The sequence below is a fragment of the Hyperolius riggenbachi genome, chromosome 4, assembly GCF_040937935.1.
Source record: "Hyperolius riggenbachi isolate aHypRig1 chromosome 4, aHypRig1.pri, whole genome shotgun sequence".
Lineage (NCBI taxonomy): Eukaryota > Metazoa > Chordata > Amphibia > Anura > Hyperoliidae > Hyperolius > Hyperolius riggenbachi.
The window spans coordinates 372154756-372174474 of NC_090649.1; the positions used below are offsets into that span (position 1 = coordinate 372154756).

The 19719-nt window shown below is 41.8% G+C and overlaps 1 protein-coding gene across 3 annotated transcripts in view; it reads right to left on the reverse strand.

The window, feature by feature from the left end:
* Nucleotides 1–19719, reverse strand: part of WTAP (WT1 associated protein) — a 100269-nt gene that overhangs the window by 65610 nt on the left and 14940 nt on the right. The window contains exons 1-4 of one of the 3 annotated variants that reach the window (XM_068232032.1): nucleotides 12559–12625; nucleotides 6722–6757; nucleotides 6581–6636; nucleotides 5514–5572 (exon numbers count right to left, since the gene is read on the reverse strand). In XM_068232032.1, coding sequence (XP_068088133.1) covers nucleotides 5514–5572; nucleotides 6581–6636; nucleotides 6722–6751 — 145 coding nt within the window. In that variant the 5' untranslated portion in view covers nucleotides 6752–6757; nucleotides 12559–12625. Of the gene's footprint in view, nucleotides 1–5513; nucleotides 5573–6580; nucleotides 6637–6721; nucleotides 6758–12558; nucleotides 12626–19719 lie in introns of those variants that run through there. The other 2 variants (XM_068232033.1, XM_068232030.1) reach the window with 2 other exon arrangements.

Below are 19719 nucleotides of genomic sequence, written 5' to 3' on the forward strand. Positions count from 1 at the left end.
ACGGGGGTCCCTTCACCCCCAAACCCACCCCCGCAATACTTGGTCGTAGATTTAGTCGTAAACTTTTTTTCTTCCTGGAGGCAGGGCTAACAGCTGCAGCCCTGCCTCTAGTCGCGTCTATCAGACGCGCATCGCCGCCTCTCCCCCGCCCCTCTCAGTGAAGGAAGACTGAGAAGGGCAGGGGAGAGGCGGAGATACGCGCTGACAGACGCGCGTGGGGTAGGGCTGCGGCGGTTAGCCCTGCTCCAATGCGGAAGCGCTCCCCGGCTGCACGGAGGGTATTTGGGGGTGAAGGGACCCCCGTTAAGCCGTGGGATAGCGGCGTTTTAGCAGGGGCACACATGCCCCTGCTATCTATGAGGTCTTCGCTTCAGACTCTCTTTAACCTCCCTGGCGGTTAATTTTTTTGTTGCCAAATTGGCAAAAATCCTTTTTTTTAAAAAAAATAATTTTTTTTTTGTTTCATGTAAAGCTACCAGAGTGGTAGCTACATGAAACACCACTAGAGGGCGCATGTGTCCCTCTAGTGCGATCGTCGCCGGCATCTATAGCAAACAGGGGAACGCGTATATAAAGCGTTCCCCTGTTTGGCTTCTCCTGTCGCCATGGCGACGATCGGGATGACGTCAGCCGACGTCCTGACGTCAGGCACACCCGATCCAGCCCATAGCGCTGCCCGGAACTCATTGGTCCGGTCAGCGCAGGGCTCTGGTGGGGGCCCTCTTTCGCCGCTGCGTGCGGCGATCAAGCTGTGCGCGCGGCTAGCAAAGTGCTGGCTGCGCGCACAGCACTTTACAGCATAAAAATCGCCCCACCAGGGGCTGAGATCTCCCCCTGCGCGGCATAGCCCGAGCTCAGCACGGGCTTACCGCCAGGGAGGTTAATGACAAACAGTAAGTGCAGAGTTCTGTGAAAACTACCACAATATTACAAAAAGAGCTAGGTCTACAGTTTTCTCTGCTCACAAGCTCATAATCGACCAAATTACTAAATATTGTGAACATTCCTGGAAAAAAAAAATCAATCTTGAATCCAAATCTGAAAATTAACCCTCAAATGACAAACCTATAGGATTTGCCATTGCAGTTAATAAAATGTTAACTGCAATGCAACAAAAAACAAAAACAGAAAATGTTATAAAATAACTACAATGGACACTTTGTAACACTAATTTGTCAGTTTCTGTCTACAGCTGCTAGTCATCTTGTAAACTTTAATGTCATCTTGTCATCTTTAATGGCAAATTTAATCAAATCCCGATCAGTCACGTCGGATTGAATCGAATCAATGAATCGAACAAAAATAATAAAATAAAAAAATTTGTATGGTGTAGATGGGGCTTTATGCTTTTAACCATAGACCCTGAACAAGCATGCAACAGATTAGGCATTTAACATTGACAGATCTGACAAGCTTAGCTGCATGCTTGTTTTTGGTGCTATTCAAATTCTTCTCACTTCAGTTGTCCTTTAACCATGCTTGTTTTTTATACAAGCTTACTTAAATCGCAACTGCCCCTTTAAGTTTGGTAAGCTCTGGAATTCAATTTGCACAAAGAAATTATTTCTACATTAAGTGATTCTGGGAGTTCCCTCTTGCTCAAGCAAAGCATAACTGCAAATACCTTCTGTTTTAAAAGGTAAATTTATATTTTGCAAAGCTTTTGTAAGGGGGCTTGTAGGTTCCTTTTAGTCTCCTACAAAACCTATGTGGTTCTGGCTCACAGTGAAATAACTGGGTACTCCATTTCTAGTTGATAAACTAAACTTCCTTAAAGTGGATCCGAGATAAACGTTTACTAATAGCATAATTGTGTACCTTTCATATAGTTTATAGGGCATTCCTCAAGCCAAATACTTTTTTTGTTTTGTTTTAATACTCTCCCTATAAACTAAACAAGCCTCGCCCACAGCTTCTCCAGAGAGCCTTGGCACTCTAAAGGCTCAAACACACATCAGACTATAGTCTTTGGAAAATGAAAGATCACAGACTAAGATTGTTACCACCCTTCATGTAGTATGAGAGCCATACATTCAGTCTTTTCAATGGAGCTGAACTCCCCATCAGACAGAAATCTTTGCAAGATGCTGCACACAAAGATGCTGTACAGACACAAAAGATCAGTATCTGCAAAAGATCTGTTCCTGCCAAAGATCCGTTCCTGCAAATTGCCGTCATAGTCTATGAGATCTGCAGATCATCATACACACCTTGTTTAACTGACATTCATCTGCAGATCAGACAATCATCTGCAGATCTGAAAATCCATCCTGGTGGATCTGATCTGCAGATGAATGTCTGTTAAACAAGGTGTGTATGATGATCTGCAGATATCATAGACTATGAATGCATTTTGCAGGAACGGATCTTTTGCAGGAACAGATCTTTTGCAGATACTGATCTTTTGAATGTCTACAGCATCCTTGTGTGCAGCATCTTGCAAAGATTTCTGTCTGATGGGGAGTTCAGCTCCATAGAATAGACTGTGTAGGTATGGCTCTCATACAACATGGAAGGGGGTAAAATTGGTCTGTGATCTTCCATTTTCCAAAGACTATGGTCTGATGTGTGTATGAGCCTTAAGCCTTAGTAGCAAGGGCTTATGGGAGCTCAGTCTGGGCAGGAGGTTACTAGCCAGAGATTTCAGAGGCAGAAGGGAGTGAAGTTTTCACAGGCTGAGGGCTGGAGATGCTATCAGCTTGCCTGTGTGTAATGTGACGAACAGAACATGGCTGCCCTCATTGTATCACAGGAATAAATAATCAAACTGTTGAAGCTGTTTGCAGCTAGATTTGCTGTCTAAACGATCTTAACTTTTTTTGAAAGAATATGTTTATTGAGTTTTGCATTTTAAAACATTAACAACAATAGTGTCAGATAACAGACTGACACTACAACACTCAAACTCAAACAGTCTTGTCTATTATAAATACAATGCATCAGTTGGAGGGGTTTCTGGATACAATGAATATCAAGTGGAGTATGCAAAATTATGAAGTTAAAATCAGAAAACCAAATTTGGAAAGGCAGTACATGGTAACTGATTTATGCAGCTCAAAGTTTTATAGTTCTGACTCGGTTATCGCCCCCCTCAGAGAAACTTAAAGTTGCTAATGACCCACTGTCCGCAATATTCAGTCATCAAATTTAAGTTTGAAGCGCGAGATCCAACCAGACCAAACCTTCCGGAATTTTTTGGGGCATTTACGTTTAATATACACTTTCTGAAGTAGTACCAGCTCTTTATGCACATAAGCCACCCAGTCCTTCTTCTTAGGGCCTATAGGTTGTTTCCATTTAATGGCTATTAATTTCCTAGCATAGGAGATAAGAGATCTGAAAGCTAGCATTTTAGGTGCTGATAACAGATCGTCTGGTATATTCCCCAACAACATTTGTTCTGGAGCTAGCTCAATTGCCACCCCTAGTACCTGTTGCAGCTCTGCATGGATCTGGTGCCAGTAGGAAAAAACATGTGGGCAGAGCCAGACCATGTGAAAGAAATCAGCGTTAGGTTGCTGGCATCTGCCACATCTCCCCTCAGCAGTGGGATCAATTTTTTTCATTCTCTTTGGAGCAAGATAGCTTCTATGCAGAAATTTCAAGGCAACTAATCTATCGCGTGCTGCAACATTGGTAGTAACAAAGTAGCTCAATATCGAGGACCAGGCCTCCAGGGTTAGTCCTGGGATATCTGCTTGCCATGCCAAGAAGACTTTGTTCATTTTTGGTCCCCCTTTTGCAGGAAGTGTCTTATATAGGACAGAAACAACGTGTTCCACATCTTTTTTAATTATTTCTCCCTCGGTGGCATGCGACCTGACCAGCATTGGACTGTTCCCCGATAGGAATTGCGCTTTGAAAGCGTGGTTCATCTGCATGTACCTGAAGAACATGTGAGTGGGGAGATTAAATTCCTGTTTAAGAGATGTATATGATTTGAGTTTGTTCTCCTCAACTACATCCCTTAATTTGAAGATTCCACAGTCTGCCCAGGCCTTTGGATCTGGGATCGTTAAGAACTCAGGCAGAGAGGGATTCATCCAGAGTGGTGTGTATGGGGAAATTTGACCTAGCTGGCATAAGGCTGAGTTGACCCTCTCCCAAACCCGAACCGGCATTAACATGTTTGATGTAGCTCTAGGGATATTTTTGCTACCTCTAAAGGGGAGACTAGACAAAGCGACCAGGGAGCCCATAATTTCTGCTTCTAGTGCAGTTGCCGGGTTATGTAGTGACTGGTCGAACCACCACCGTATTGTAACCATGACGGATGCCCAATAATAGTGCTCAAAATCCGGCAAACCTATCCCTCCACTATGTTGGTCAAGCTGTAAGGTTGTAAGTGCAATGCGTGGACTTTTAGGGTACCATAGTAACGATCTTAACTTTAAATATGGATTTCAGCATGAAATATTTTGAGAAACTGAGTAGCGACGCTGCATCCGCCGCTGCCCACTAATGTAAAATACTTTACATGTCCGCTGTTGCCCACACATCTTCCGCATTGCTGCCCCCCGTGGCTACAGATATGCCACATGGGGCGTGTGGATGACCTCACACGCTCCCCACGTGAGCCTGCAAAATGGAAACTGAAGATGTATGGGCACTGCAGCAGGCACCAGCGGACAGATAAAGAATTTAATGCACAGGCACATTTACATTTGGGGTGACAGCGACCAGGGGTTCCATCACGTTCGTCGTACGCCGCAACCTCCGTTCACCCATTTTACCACATTGCCCGAGATTTACCACCATGTCCGATTGATACATTCCAGACCAAAATCAGTTGGCTACATTAGGTATGCTTGTGGCGGTACCGTTTTTCATCCAAATCCCTAATTCTTAAAATCGGATGATCAATCGGCCACCAAATCGCTTTATGTATGACCACCTTAAGTTGTAAAACAATTGGGGAATTAATAATTCAAGTGAAACTGCAGTTAAAAACTGAAATCCAAAAGTAAATTACACGTTCCCCGAATTATGTGGTAAATAGTCTTAAATTCCTAGGGTTCATTCATATCTGCCAAGATGTTCGAGGAAGTTCCCATTTCCTAATTCGCCTCTACAGCTCCCAGCACCAACTGTTAGCACTGGATTTGGTGCCAGCATTGTGGGGGTGACAAATAAATTGAAATGCTGAAACAGCGTGGCATAAGAGAGCTAGCTGAGGAGACATACATGACAGGTGAAAGTCTAGATGTTTTTCCACCACATCTGATCTTCAGGAAAAAAAAAAAAAAAAAAAATCATGTTTATACGCAAAAAAAAAAAAAAAAAAAAAAAAAAAAAAAAAAAGGGGGATTGAAGGCTCAGACTACTTTACAAATAAATACCAAAAGTCAGAAAACTTAGCTTTATATTCCTGGAAGAAGCATTCTTCAGAATTGATACTTGAAATAAAACTACCAGAGTTTCTTTGTTCATACTTCACTGAGAGAAATTACAGCAAAAAAAACAAAACAAAAACAAACAAACAGTAGATTGCTTTACTAGGATGTCAGACTTACAATTCAAATCAGTATACTTGTTCTCCAGAGCTTGTACATAAGCTTCATATTGTTTCCACCTGATTTAAGAGAAAAAAAAAAGTACATTAGTTTAAATGACAAAAGCAAATAAAGAGATCTGCATGAAATGAATAGTCACAATCAAAAGCATGTAAAAAATTCACACTACGGATGATAACTATTTTCTAAACATGTTCATCTTAAACTTTTTTTTTTTTTTTAGTTACAAAGAACACCATCTACTGGCTGACAGAATTTTAGAGACTTAAGTACCATCTCTGAAACTATTATGATCAATCCAGTCAGCTGAACAAGCTTGGAAAATGGTACACAACATTCATAACTGATTGGAATGTTTGATTCAGTAAAATCATCCAATCCTCCAAAAAATTGTTAAACTAATTAGTCGATCAACGCTGATCAAACAACACACTGACCCCAAACGTAGCACCCTAGTTCCCCATGCAGACCGCCCAATGAAAGGGTGCTAATGGAAGCATCTCTCTACCTCTCCATGCAACATGTCCGTATATAATAGGTTCGGTCCTACTGTAATACAGTACATTTAAAACTTCAAATGCTGGAAAAATTTAATTTATTGCATACCAGCAACAATAAAATGGATTAGTGAGATCAGTGTTGGTGTGGATGTGAGCAATTTAATGCAATTCTTTATCATAGAAACAAAGCTGACTACTACATGTGATACTTGCTAGAATACACAGTACAGTTTCCAAGACAACCTGGCAAGTAATCAACATCCTTTATGTTTAAGCTGAATTTCCATGGGGTCCTGCGGTGTTTAAGTGTGGGGGTTTTCTTTGTACGTTTTCTGAACATGGCACGCATTCCTTTAGCCCGCAGTGGCCGGAAAAAAACCGGCATGCTTTCAGTTTTTTCCCCTAGTGCGAGAATGTACACCGGGAAAAAAAAAACTGCAGACAGCCTCCAATGCCACTTTTGTGTGTAGAAAAACCTCACTAATAGGAATTCATCCTGAGCAGTAATGAATCAAACATACTTGCAAGATCTTTGGGACTATCAAATGTAAGATAATATGGACATACCTTAGGAGTAACTCTTCCCTTGGTAAGACTTTAAAGTCTGAATCGGAAAGGCGAACCTAAATAAGAAAAATAAAATGTTAGACTATATAAAAGAAACAACAACAACCCAAAAGGCAGGATGACGAAGTTTGGTAAACTGACCTTTTTAGGGAGAGGTTCTTCGTTAGTCATCGTGACCTGAAAAAAAAAAAAAAACCCGATTAAAACTAAGACAAATGTTCATACTTCCTATTTTACCAATAATTGCTCACCTAAAGAAATTAGAAGTTAAAAACATGAACAGTACCATCTTACTCCAGTTTTTATCACAACATAAGTAGACAAAATTATCTCCTTACATATCCTTCGTTAGAATAAAGTTTGTTTTGCTGGTTGTCTTTTTCCAAATAAAACATTTTAAGGTTACTGAATGCTTAAAAGGATAACAGTGCCGAGAAGATGCTTTGCTTAAAGCGGTATCGTCACCATAAAAATAAAATTTCAACAGCAATTAGTCTGAGTGTATTAAAGAGGAACTCCAGTGAAAAGAATGTAATAAAAAAGTGCTTCATTTTTACAATAATTATGTATAAATGATTTAGTCAGTGTTTGCTCATTGTAAAATCTTTCTTCTCCCCGATTTACATTCTGACATTACATTTTTACTGTGGGCAGGTTATGTAGCTGCTGCTAGCTGTTTTGGCTGTTAGAGATAGCTGTAAACAGCTATTTCCTGTCTGTGAACCTTGTTACATTGTAACAAACTGCCAAAAGTACCGCGGTCCCAGAGCTTCTTGTGGGAGGGGTTTCAGCACAAAATCAGTCATACAGCGCCCCCTGATGGTGTGTTTGTGAAAAGCAATATATTTCTCATGTAAAAGGGCTACTGATTGGGATAAAGTTTAATTCTTGGTTGGAGTTTCTGTTTAAGTGATAAAGATGCAAATCCTGCATTCAAAACTTTCAAAAGGTTTTCTGCTGTTATGATTTGGAGTTCTATACCTTAGGAACACTGGCTCTTTAGTAGTCGGTGCCAAAGAACTGCATGCTGCGAGTTCTTTTTTATCTATAATATATTCCTCCTCTTCCCTTTATTTCCCTGTCTGCTGCTTATCTGAAACCTGATCCCCTACTCACTTGTGTTTACAAGCAAGGCTGAGGTGACTCAGCGATTGGAGGAGACAAGAAAAAAAGTAAAGGGCAGAAATGACATCACGAGTTAGCCTTTACTGTGGGCAAAAGACATGGCCCCCACCAGGAACAGAATTCTCATCATTTACTATAAAACATTCGCTGAAATCAAAACGTGGACAGAACAATACATGCGTTATGTAAGTAGATCAAGTATTTATCTACTTATAAACTATATATTCCTGCGTATAAGACTACTTTTTAACCCTTGAAAATCTTCTGAAAAGTTGAGGGTCGTCTTATATGCCGGGTGTCATTGATGCCGGGCGATACGTCCTATCCTGTTATCGCCTCTCAGATCTTGCTGCTGAGGACTGTAGTGAAACAGCGCAGGCGCACATATGTGAGATCTGAGAGGCAAAGAAGGAGATAAATGGGATACGAGGGTGGGCCAGACAGGTGAAAGAGGCGTGTTTTATGGACACCGCGCAATCTATTCTTGCATACCGCTCTGATAAACAGGTAGACAAAGAGAGCTTACCAATCCACTTAGGGAGAGTTGACCAATCTAACCAGTCAATTGACTATATACTGCTATATACTGGGTACCACAGACAGTACAACAACAGTATCTGTTCATACATAGCACCAGTATATGGCTTTTTAAAATTTTTATTTGGTGTATGTTGGAAGAGGGGTAGTCTTATATGGCAAGTATATCCCAAACTCTATATTTTAACTGGAAAAGTTTGGGGGGGGTCGTCTTATATGCCCAGTCGTCTTATACGCCGGAATATACAGTATGTGTTTTTTTTCCCTGGAATAGTATGGCTGATCCTACTGCTTTAAAGGGCCACTATGGTGAAATATTGTAAAATTTAGATTATGTGCAAACAGACAAATAAGAAGTACGTTTTTTCCATAGTAAAATTAGCCATAAATTACTTCTCTCCTATGTTGCTGTCACTTACAGTAGGTAGTAGACATTTGACAGAAGCAACGGGTTTTGGACTAGTCCATCTCTTCATAGGGGATTCTCAGCAAGGTTTTTATTCTTTATACAGATATTCCCTAAAAAGGATTTAAACAATGATGCTGGCCAGCTTTCCTGATTGCTACACAGTTTTTTGGCAGTTGGACAGAGCAACTGCCATTCACTAAGTGCTTTTGAAAATAAATCCCTGAGAATCCACCTATGAAGAGATGGACTAGTTCAAAACCTGTCACTTCTGTACTACCTACTGTAGTAGGTATGGTATCCTGATCGAGCAGATGCTTGGCCAAGGCCACACATGCACAACTTGCAGGTCTTTTGGAGGGGCAGTGGCATGCCCGAGTGGGTTAGACTCATACCGAGGGAGCTTGCAAGGAGTCTGGAAGAAGCCCCAGGTAAGTTAAACAGAACCTCTTGCCCTCGCCTCAGGTGTCCTTTAAAAACTTGAAGCCATGGCATACCCACTATGGCATGGGGGTGTTAACTCACCCTTGTAGCCAACTCTGTGTACTCCCCTCCATGTTGCGTTTCCAGCTTCCAGGCACCTCATTCACGAGCATTTGAGAGCTGGAACAAGACGTTGAGGATAGTGCACAGAGGCAGATTCAGAACAAGGTTTCGAATCAGAATATGTGGATTGCACCAACACTATACATGACCCGTTTGTTGCAGTCCGGGACTTGGGACTGTACTTTGCGCACGTGCAGTGTACAGTGAAAGGAGCACAGCTGCAAACAATATTTAACAACACTGTAATTCTGATTTTAACAAGGGTCCCAGGGTAAGATCTGAGGGGCGCAGGAAGATCAAAGAAGCCTTTGGACTATCCAGAGGATTCAATCTGAGGTAACTGCTTTTTAATCACTTCAGGTACACTGCAAACTACAGAATAGTAGCCCAAACTAATTTAATAGTGATGGAATGTAAAACCTCCTTCAACCTGCTGAAAGTGTAGCCATGGACCACTGCAGAGCTGCTGCTGCGCCATCTTTTCCATGCTGTGCCAAACCACATCATAAGTTAATGGTATTGTACGCTTATCTCTCCACAATGATCTGTGGATGGGGTGAGTTCAAGGCTGCTAGGGTGTCCCAAGAACTTGCCTGCCTGTCATCATTCCCTCGCTACTCGCTCAAGTTAAAGAGAACCAGAGGTGGGTTTCTGCAATCAATATTAGGAAACAGAGGCACATTCTGCATACCATCATCAGCCTCTTTGTCCTTACAGTGTGCCCCCAGGCTCCCCCCGTGCTCTGCTGTCCCCCCTTATAAAAACCGCCAGTCTAGCGACACACAGATTGTCGTTAGTCAGCTGTTTACATTCAGGCTGCCATTCACTGCCTCTCCCCTGCCTCCTGTATAGCGCGGCTCCCCACCTGCATCCCTTCCCTCCCGCGCTATAGAGGAGGTGGGGGAGCAGCGCCGAGTGGCAGCCTGAATGTAAACAGCCGACTAGCGACAATGTGTGTCGCTAGCCTGGCGATCGATCCCTCATGCCAGGGTCCAATGCTGTGCAGACATATGTAGTGAAGGAGGAGCGGAGGGAAGAGCGGTGCACATCGGAGCAGCTTCTCAAGGACAGGGTGAGTGAGAACACTATCGGGGTCTGTTACTAAAGCTAGGTTCACACATGCAATAAAAGTCACCCCTGGTTTTTGAACAAACTCCACAGCCGTACATAGGTGTACAAACCTTTAGCCAACAGCAGGATCCAATTACATGTAATAAGCTAGTGAACTGAAGCTTGGTGGTGCAGTTAGCTGCACACTTTAATTTTTGCGATCAAAGATACATTCTAAAGGCCATACATCTGTCTATAGCCTAGGGCCGTTATGGCAAACCTTTTAGAGACTGAGTGCCCAAACTGCAGCTCAAAACTCACTTATGAAGTCGGTTTAAAGCCTCTGCCACATATAGGCTGAATGCATGTGCCCATTCATCCTTTGCAACTTTGCCCCAGACAGGGACCTGCCCCTTAACCACTTCAGCCTTCAGTCGTTTTCACTTTATGCATCCGAGCAATTTTCACCTCCCATTTGTTAGCCTATAACTTTATCACAATGAACTGATCTATATCTTGTTTTTTCCGCCACCAATTAGGCTTTCTTTGGGGAGTACATTTTGCTAAGAGCCACTTTACTGTAAATGCATTTTAACAGGAAGAATAAGAAAAAAAACGGAAAAAAAATTCTCAGTTTTCAGCCATTAGTTTTAAAATAATACATGCCTCCATAATTAAAACTCATGTATTGTATTTGCCCATATGTCCCGGTTATTACACCGTTAAAATTATGTCCCCATCGCAATGTATGGCGCCAATATTTTATTTGGAAATAAAAAGGTGCATTTTTTCCGTTTTGCATCTATCACTATTTACAAGTTTAAAATAAAAAAAAAAAAAAAAAAATTTAGAAATATTTCATATTTACACTGATATTTAAAAAGTTTAGACCCTTAGGTAAATATTTACATTTTTTTTTATTGTAATGTTTGTTTTGTTTCTTGTATTAAACATTTTATTTGGGTATTTTTGGGAGGGTGAGATGTAAGCCATAGTTTTATAATGTAAATGTGTCTTGAGTTATTTTTTTCACTTTTAGTTGTAGTTTTACTTTTTGGCCACAAGATGGCAGCCATGAGCTTGTTTACATGACGTCACTCTAGGTGTAACATACGCTTAGAGAGACGCATGGGGGACGTTACAGCCAGAAAAAGCGCAGCTTCCGAGAGAAGCTGTCGCTTTTTCAGCGGGGGGAGAGGAATCAGTGATCGGGCACCATAGCCCGATTCACTGATTGCCAGGCTAACGAACTGCGGCCGGGAGTGCGCGTGCAATCAGCCGCGGGAGCGCGCGGACGCGCACATGGCCTCCTGGGCATAGCTAGTACGTCCAGGAGGCCAAAGTAGTTAGAGAGAACCTGTACTGAGTAAAAATATTTAAAATAAACACATGAGGTAACTTCAAATGAACATTACATAGTTACCTTGCCATCAGTTCCTCTCAGAAGCTCACCATTTTCTTCTGACAATAATCCCTTCCAGTTCTGAGTCTGACAATATTTTGTCAGATCTGATATAGATCTGTTGCTGTCAGTAAAATATCAGTTGCTGTCAGTTATAGCTGAGAGGAAAACTGATGTACCAGGTAATGTCCATGTTTCCCTATGGCTCAAGTGGGCGATGTTACAGTTTAACTGTGTGCTGACCAGAAAGCTGTTATGGGTAATGGCCATTTTCAAAATGGAGGATGGAAAATTTCCTTGATCACAGTGAACAAACAGGACGCAGGACAGGAGAAAGACACTGAGGAGTAGACTACATGGGAGGCAAGTATGACTTGTGTATGCTTATTTTGACTTTCAGTTCAGGTTTTCTTTAAAGCTAACAACGGCAGGCTTGCCCACAGAAAGGGTTCTGGCACATGTGCTATAGATTTGTCACCTCACCATCAAGTTTGCCAATATCCTTGTCATTTTAAAAACACTTGAAAATCCACCTACTCAATTTCACCTCTCAAAAGAAACTGAAATAAATGATTGCATCTATGATGGTCAGGGAACTGCAAATAATTTGGCTAGCATGAAAATGTCATGCACTATCAAACTGGGCCAATCAAAATTGAGAGGTTAATCTGACTGGTATAATTTCAAGCTGAATATAGTTTGCATACAAGCTACTATTATCTGCATCTCGCCAATAATCTCTACTCAATCATCAATATGTTTAATTTCCGCAATGCACCAGTAAACCCCCAATTCTCAAAAGCATCGCACACCACAACTGTTGCAGAGCCCTTACCGCCCAAAGCCTGAGCAGGCACCACCGCCCATAGCCTGCAACATGCACACCACAACCACGGGTCCCTGCATACTTACAACCTTCGATTAATATGTACGATTCCTGGCAGATCGACTGTTGAACGAGCAGTTGCTGCTTGCTAACTGTATTGATTAACTGTCTATTGGCCTTTCCGTGCATAATTACAACTGTCTTTTAGTTACAGATTACAAAATAGTTTATTCAGCTATTAGAACGCAAGTATGATTGGATAGGGTTCTTATTTATTCGTATAAGGCTCCCTGCACACTGCAAATCCGTTTTGCGATTCCGATTTGCATTTCCGATTTTCCCTGAATGCAATCAACAGGAAAACAGAGGAAAAAACGCAGCATGCAGTAACGATTAAAAATCAGAATCAGATGTAAAAACAGATTTAAAAAAATCTGAATCTGAATTGCTTGCAGTGTTGCAGGGAGCCTCAGGCCTCTTGCACACTACATACATTTTACATGAGATTCCGATTTTTAAAATCGGTACTGCATGCTGCTTTTTTTCCGTGTGTTGCTTTATGTTTTGATAGCATCCAGGGAAAACTGGAATCACATATCTGAATAAATAGTATCATCCTGGTTTAAAACTTCTTGCTTATTTCTGAATCACAAATCGGATTTGCAGTGTGCAGGGGGCCTCAGCCTGAGCATGTTATGTTTACAGTCTTTCTATACCACCCATTTATTGTACAATGCAAATTTGGGTTTTATAAATAAGTGATTTTCTTTAACTGTATATTTGAGCAATCTATATACGCAGTGTTTCAGAAACATTCAAAATATAAAATTATCTACTTCAGCTGTAAACAAAACATTTAAAAAACAAAACCACATTTTAGATTTTTATTGTTTGCACACGACTCCTTTTTCTCCAGGCTATCTAATTAGCGGTTCTCGGTTTCAATTGAAGTTTATAATTAGGTGTTACAGCTGTCAAGCCAACAATTCAGGCCACAAAGGACCAAGTCTCTTTAGAAAAACAAGTGGCTCTGTCTCCATTGACAGCCATCATATTCTATTTCTATCTCATAAATAATTTACTTCTCTGAAAAGCATGGCATGCTTGGATTGGGTAGCTTATGAAGTAGGCAGAATACTACTGCTGATTGGCAAAAAGCACCAGCACAGCAGCGTTAAGTCTATTTTAATGGCACTCATTCATATCAACATGCTGCATTGCAGTACATGATCTACATCACTAAAAAGTTTATCTCCGGTCACAGAAACAGGACAGCATTGCTTCCCATGAGGCCAGGGTCACTTATTTGCTTATCTAAATTTTATTTATTTTTTTATGTACAAATTGATGTATAAGTGTCCTCTTTCCTACTGCCTCACCAAGATTCTTCCCTGTCTAAAGCCCCATCCACACGATACAACTCTTTGTACGATTAGATTACGATTCTATTTAATAATCCGATTAAATCCGGCCTGTCCGATCGGGATTCGATTTGATTCAATTCGATTTGCAATGGCAAAAGATTTAATCGGATCGTAAGTAGAATCGTTCAAAGAATCGTACCATGTAGATTGGGCTTAATAGATCCTTCTATATTTACTTATAAGTTAATAAGTAGCGTTGCATTGAAACAAATGGGAAAGAAGTTAAAGGACAACTGAGGGGGATATGGAGGCTGCCATATTTACCTTATTTTCCACCTTATAAGACATTTTTTCTCCCCCAAAAATGGGGAGAAAAAGTCCCTGCGTCATATGGCAAAGGCAAGGACTCCCCGATATCCATGGCACCCAAGGGGATTGCAGACCTCCATCACCTCCATGCGGCTACCTCTAGTGATGGGCTTCTAATGAAGATGCGTTCAGTACAAGCCCATCACTAGAGGAAACCGCATGGAGGAGATTAAGGTCTGCAATCCCTGTGGGAGCAATGGATGAGTTAAGCCGGCTGCTGCGCACACACAAGAGGGAGGAAGCAGCGGGCATAAGCTTGGACACATGGGGGAGACATGGGCCACACAAGAGGACACCATTTGGGGGAGAAGATGTAAAAGACACTCCTGGAGCATGGACTCACCAAGTTTAGATATTTTTCCCCTGGTTTTTGCTCTCTAAACCTATATGCATCTTATTTGGCGGCAAATATGGCATTCTCTTTTAAGCTTTATAATAAAATCAACAATAATCATGATAATGTGGACCTGAGCTCTTGCACAGGACAGAAGGAAAACAGAGTAATGCACCCTGTATGTATTTAGAGAGTTTAGCCTGTCTAATTCCCCCTCATCTGTGACTAACAACAAATGTAGTGCCAGGCACACAAATAACTATACTGTGTTCCTGTTATTCTTTCTCTGCCTAAAAAAGTTAAACATCAGGTATGCAAGTGACGGTTTCTGCCCGGGTTGGACTGGGTCAGACTATAGCGTAACCCTCACTGTAATTACAGCCATAAAACACTTTCCTGTCAGTAAATGGCTTCTGAGAGCATGAAAGAGATAAAAAGTGTCAATAATTCATAGATTTGAGCTCTGACATACTTCAATGAAGGTGTCATTGAGCAGAGACAATGAAACAGTAAAAAACAAAAATTAGATTTAAATATGAAATAGAACTGTGGCATCTCTGAAAAAGTCATTTTTAGGGGACAGTGGATAAACACTGTTTTTTCTCATCCGTTTATTTTCACCTTGGATGTCCTTTTAAGGTAGCCATCCATCTAGCGATGAAGGTATAAAACAGGAAAAAGATGTAAGAAAACATTCAAGGAATTGAAAATGACAAACTAATTAAGAACTGGAAAATTATAGGTTTTTCTGAAACCAAACCACTGTCAGGCAGAGCAACTAAAATTTCAGCCACTACTGCCAGAAAATTTTTTTTTGGTATGCAAAGAAAAAGCCACATATAACTTCAGGGGAAAGTGTTGTGGCAGTTTCAAGATGCGCAATAACGAGTCACTTAAGTAAAGATGGGCTGCATAGTGGAGTTGTCAGGAGAAAGCCAATAATATGCAAATGCCACAACGCTTCCTGCTTGCAATATGCCAAACAGCACAGAGACAGGCCTCAAACTTTATGGCACAAAGTCATATGGAGTGGTGGAACTAAAATTCAACTTTTTGGCCACAACCATAAACTCTACATTTGGAGAGGTGTCAACAAGGCCTATGAAAAGGTACACCATACCTACTGTGAAACATGGTGGTGGATCACTTATGTTTTAGGAATGTGTGGGCTACAAAGGCACAGGAAATTAGGTTGAAATTGATGGCAATGTGAATGCCGTTATAATAAAAATACCAGAGGAAAATGTGCATTCATCAGCCAGGAAGCTGAGCGTGGGTGATACTTGAACAATCCGACAACACAATGATCCAAAACACAAGGTCAAGTTAACTTGCCATCGACTACAGCATAATAAAGTGAAGGTTCTGGAGTGGCCATCTCGGTCTCTTGGCCGCAAAATAATTGAGCCACTCTAGGGAGACCTTATATGTGCAGTTCATGCAAGATAACCCATGATTTCACAGGAACTGGAGGCTTTATGATAGAAAGAATGGGCAGCTTTACAGTCCGAGAAGATAAAGAGCCTCATCCACAACTACCACAAAAGTCATTGATAACTCACTGGTGACAGCAGGCCCAATGAAAACAGCTCCTGACCATTGTACAGAACATATGTGCCAGTGGGAATGCATGATCACGTCCTGTGCATGGGAGCCAAAGGTGATAAATCTATGCAGCGTCAGGCTTAGGCAACCATTAGTGTAGCATAGTTTTAAACTATAGGAGGTCTCAAATCAGTTAAAGGGGGGCAACAAATGGTATTAGAACTGGGGTTATGTAAACTTTAGTTCGGGTCATTTGGGTAGTTTGTGCAGTGATCATGATTTAAAAAGAGTAGACAGCTGTTTGACAATAAATGGCTTCAGCCAACCACTAACCACGAGTTAAAGAAACGTTAGTGTTCATTTTTGAAAAATAGTTAAAGAGACTCCGTAACAAAAATTGCATCCTGTTTTTTATCATCCTACAAGTTTCAAAGGCTATTCTAATGTGTTCTGGCTAACTGCAGCACTTTATACTATCACTGTCTCTGTAATAAATCAATGTATCTTTCCCCTGTCAGACTTGTTGGCCTGTGTCTGGAAGGCTGCCAAGTTCTTCAGTGTTGTGGTTCTGCTATGAACTCACCCTTCCAGGCCCCTCTCTGCACACTGCCTGTGTGTTATTTAGATTAGAGCAGCTTCTCTCTTCTCTTTTACAAGCTGGATAAATCGTCCTCTGAGCTGGCTGGGCTTTCACATACTGAGGAATTACAAACAAGGGCAAAGCTGTTTGCAGGAAGAAAAGAGCAGCCTGAAACTTCAGTGCATGTGGGAAAGAAACACACAAATGATCTCTTGAGATTCAAAAGGAATGCTGTATACAGCCTGCTTGTGTATGGATGTATTTTTCTATGTGTGGACATACTGTACATCAACCTACTTCCTGTTTTGGTGGCCATTTTGTTTGTTTACAAACAAACTTTTTCAAACTGTTTTAACCACTTTTAATGCGGCAAGGAGCGGCGAAATTGTGACAGAGGGTAATAGGAGATGTCCCCTAACGCACTGGTATGTTTACTTTTGAGCGATTTTAACAATACAGATTCTCTTTAAGAATTCATATATTCTGCCATGGTATGTAAACTTATTAGCTATACACATGCCACAAGTCAAACTCCTGGGTGTGTCACATGTACATTTGTACGTTAAAATCAGTGTAGAAGAAGCCTCTAAGCTTAGCAAAACAAGGACCTTATACTAGGGTTGAGGAAGACTGGTGCCTTTCTCTTGAGCTAGTACAACCTGCCTGGTCCTCAAACAGATAAAGAGACTACATACCACTGGCTCTACAAGCAGCTGTATTAAGATGGCAACCAGAGACGGATTAAGATCAAAAGGGGCACTAGGCAAGGTCATCACTTTGGAATCCCCTTAAGGTTCTTTTAGTAAGAAGATGTAGAGCAATCAGAGAATGTGGCAGGTGGGTCCCTTGACACCCACTAGGTTGACTTGTGGATGATCCTGCTCTGATCACAACACACTATATAGGTGCTCATCTACCAATGTATTAGCAAATCATTAAAGCTGTATTGTCACCATAAAAATCTAATTTCAACAGCAACTGGTCTGAGTGTATTCAGTGATAAAGATGCTAATCCTGCATTCAAAACTTGCAAAACCTTTTCTGCTGTTATGGTTTGGAGTTATCACATACTTTAGGAGCACTGGCCCTAGTGTCAAATAGTTGAATGCTGGGAGTTCTTTCTATCTATAATATAGTTCTCTTCCATTTATTTCCCTGCCTAGCTGCTTATTAGAAACACCCTCTGATCACTTGTGTTTACAAGCAAGGCTGAGGTGACTCAATGATTGGATGTGTAAATAAAAAAAAAAAAAAATACAGTGCAGTTGTTAGCATACACCTCAGTGGGAGTGTCTGAAGACTCTGGGAGGAGGGCAGCTAATGAATACACAATGTGCAAGAGAAGGGCGGGGGAGGGGGGGGATTAGAGTCAGGGAGGATAGGATGTCAGCATTAGCTTGGCAAGATGACCACTGCCTAAAATAGGATTTCCTGCTTTTCCTTTATAAAATTCACAGGAATCATTACGTGGATAGCACAATACATCTGTTATGTAAGTAGTAGTAGTATTTATCTACTCCTATGTGTTTTTTTATTTCTAGGTTAGCATGGGTGTCGCTTGTTCTTTAAGAGAGAGAGAGTGCCTGCACAGCTTGGCTGCATGCGTGACTCGGTCAGGCTACTAGGCCGTTCAGCGGGGGACAGGAGCGACTCAGGGAGACTGTGAGGGACAGAGCGGCCTCAAGGGGGCTTAAAGGAAAGGTCGAACAAATTAACCTATGCAGCGCTCGCTTCTCTGTTCTTGTAGGCAGAAACCTTCATTATCTGGCAAAGGGAGAATTCCAGCACTGTTTTTTTGTGAAGGCCACAGTAGACCTAACAACTTGTGCAATAAACACTAATCACAACAGTCCTTATCTGCCTGCAATTACGCAGTCCCTGCCAACCGGCAGAAGTAGGAAAACTGTGTGAACTGAACTGTTAAAGTCATTAGGAATAAAACAAACAAAAAAAAAAAAACGTACCTAATGGGAGGGAAGGCTCTGGGTCCTATAGAGCCTTTCGCTCCTCTCCTGGTCCCCTCCGTAAAGCGATGGCTCTCCCGTTTAAATCCTCTGCCGCGGGGGACTTTGGAAGTCTTCGGGAGCAGAGTCCTCCCGAAGGCAGGCAGCTGCGAATGCGCAAGAGAAGGCGGTCGCACGTGCACAGTATGGAGCAGCCCACCTTTGGGAGCACTCTGGCTCCCGAAGACTTCTGAAGCCTCCTTCATGGCAAAGAGGAGTATTTGACCAAACTAGTTGAATACTGCTACCAGGGGATCCAGCGCTGGAATGTGTGGACCGTGAGAGGAGCAGGAAGGCTCTAAAGGGCTCAGAGCCTTCCCTCTCCTTATTTAAAGCGGAATATAACCCTGCATTTCAACTTTGCTCTAAAACATTATTTACAGTATATTATATGCAACCAGCATTTTTTTTTTTTTTTACTAGACCAGCATTGGAAGGGTTACACAGGGCTTTAAAGTCCCTGAAGATTTCTGCAGATGCATCCGAACTTGAGTTAGATACATTTTGTTTACATAAATGTATCCAGTGTTCTCCCCAGAATTTTTTTCCAGCCGGGTGGCATGAAAATGTAGCCGGGTGGGATATTAAGGTCGCGACGGGTGGGGAAAGAGGGTGATGGTGTGTGCTACTATTAGGTAAGAATGGACAGGGAGGATCATGCTGGGTGCTGCTCGCTGGGGAGGAGAGTAGGTGGATCGCGCTGGGTGTTGGTGAGGTAATCATACTAGGCACTGCCGATAGGGGTAGAGGATTACACTAAATGATGCTAATGGATTCCGAGGCATCTTACACTGAGTGTAGCTGTTGCGAGGGGCAATCCGATAAGAGCGCTGCCAAAGCCGGAATAATACCAGACAGGGCTGTAGACTGAGTGACTAATTTAGGCCCAAAACCACAAATGCCCACAGACCGTTCTGTTATGTCATTCAAAAAGTCTTGGCTGACATAGTGGTAGTAAGCCCAGTGTAGACATGCTTGTTTGTCTTGCTAAACAGCATGCACTACAAAGATAAAATAAGTGCCTGGGGGTTTCTGCTGTGGCTTCTCCCCTT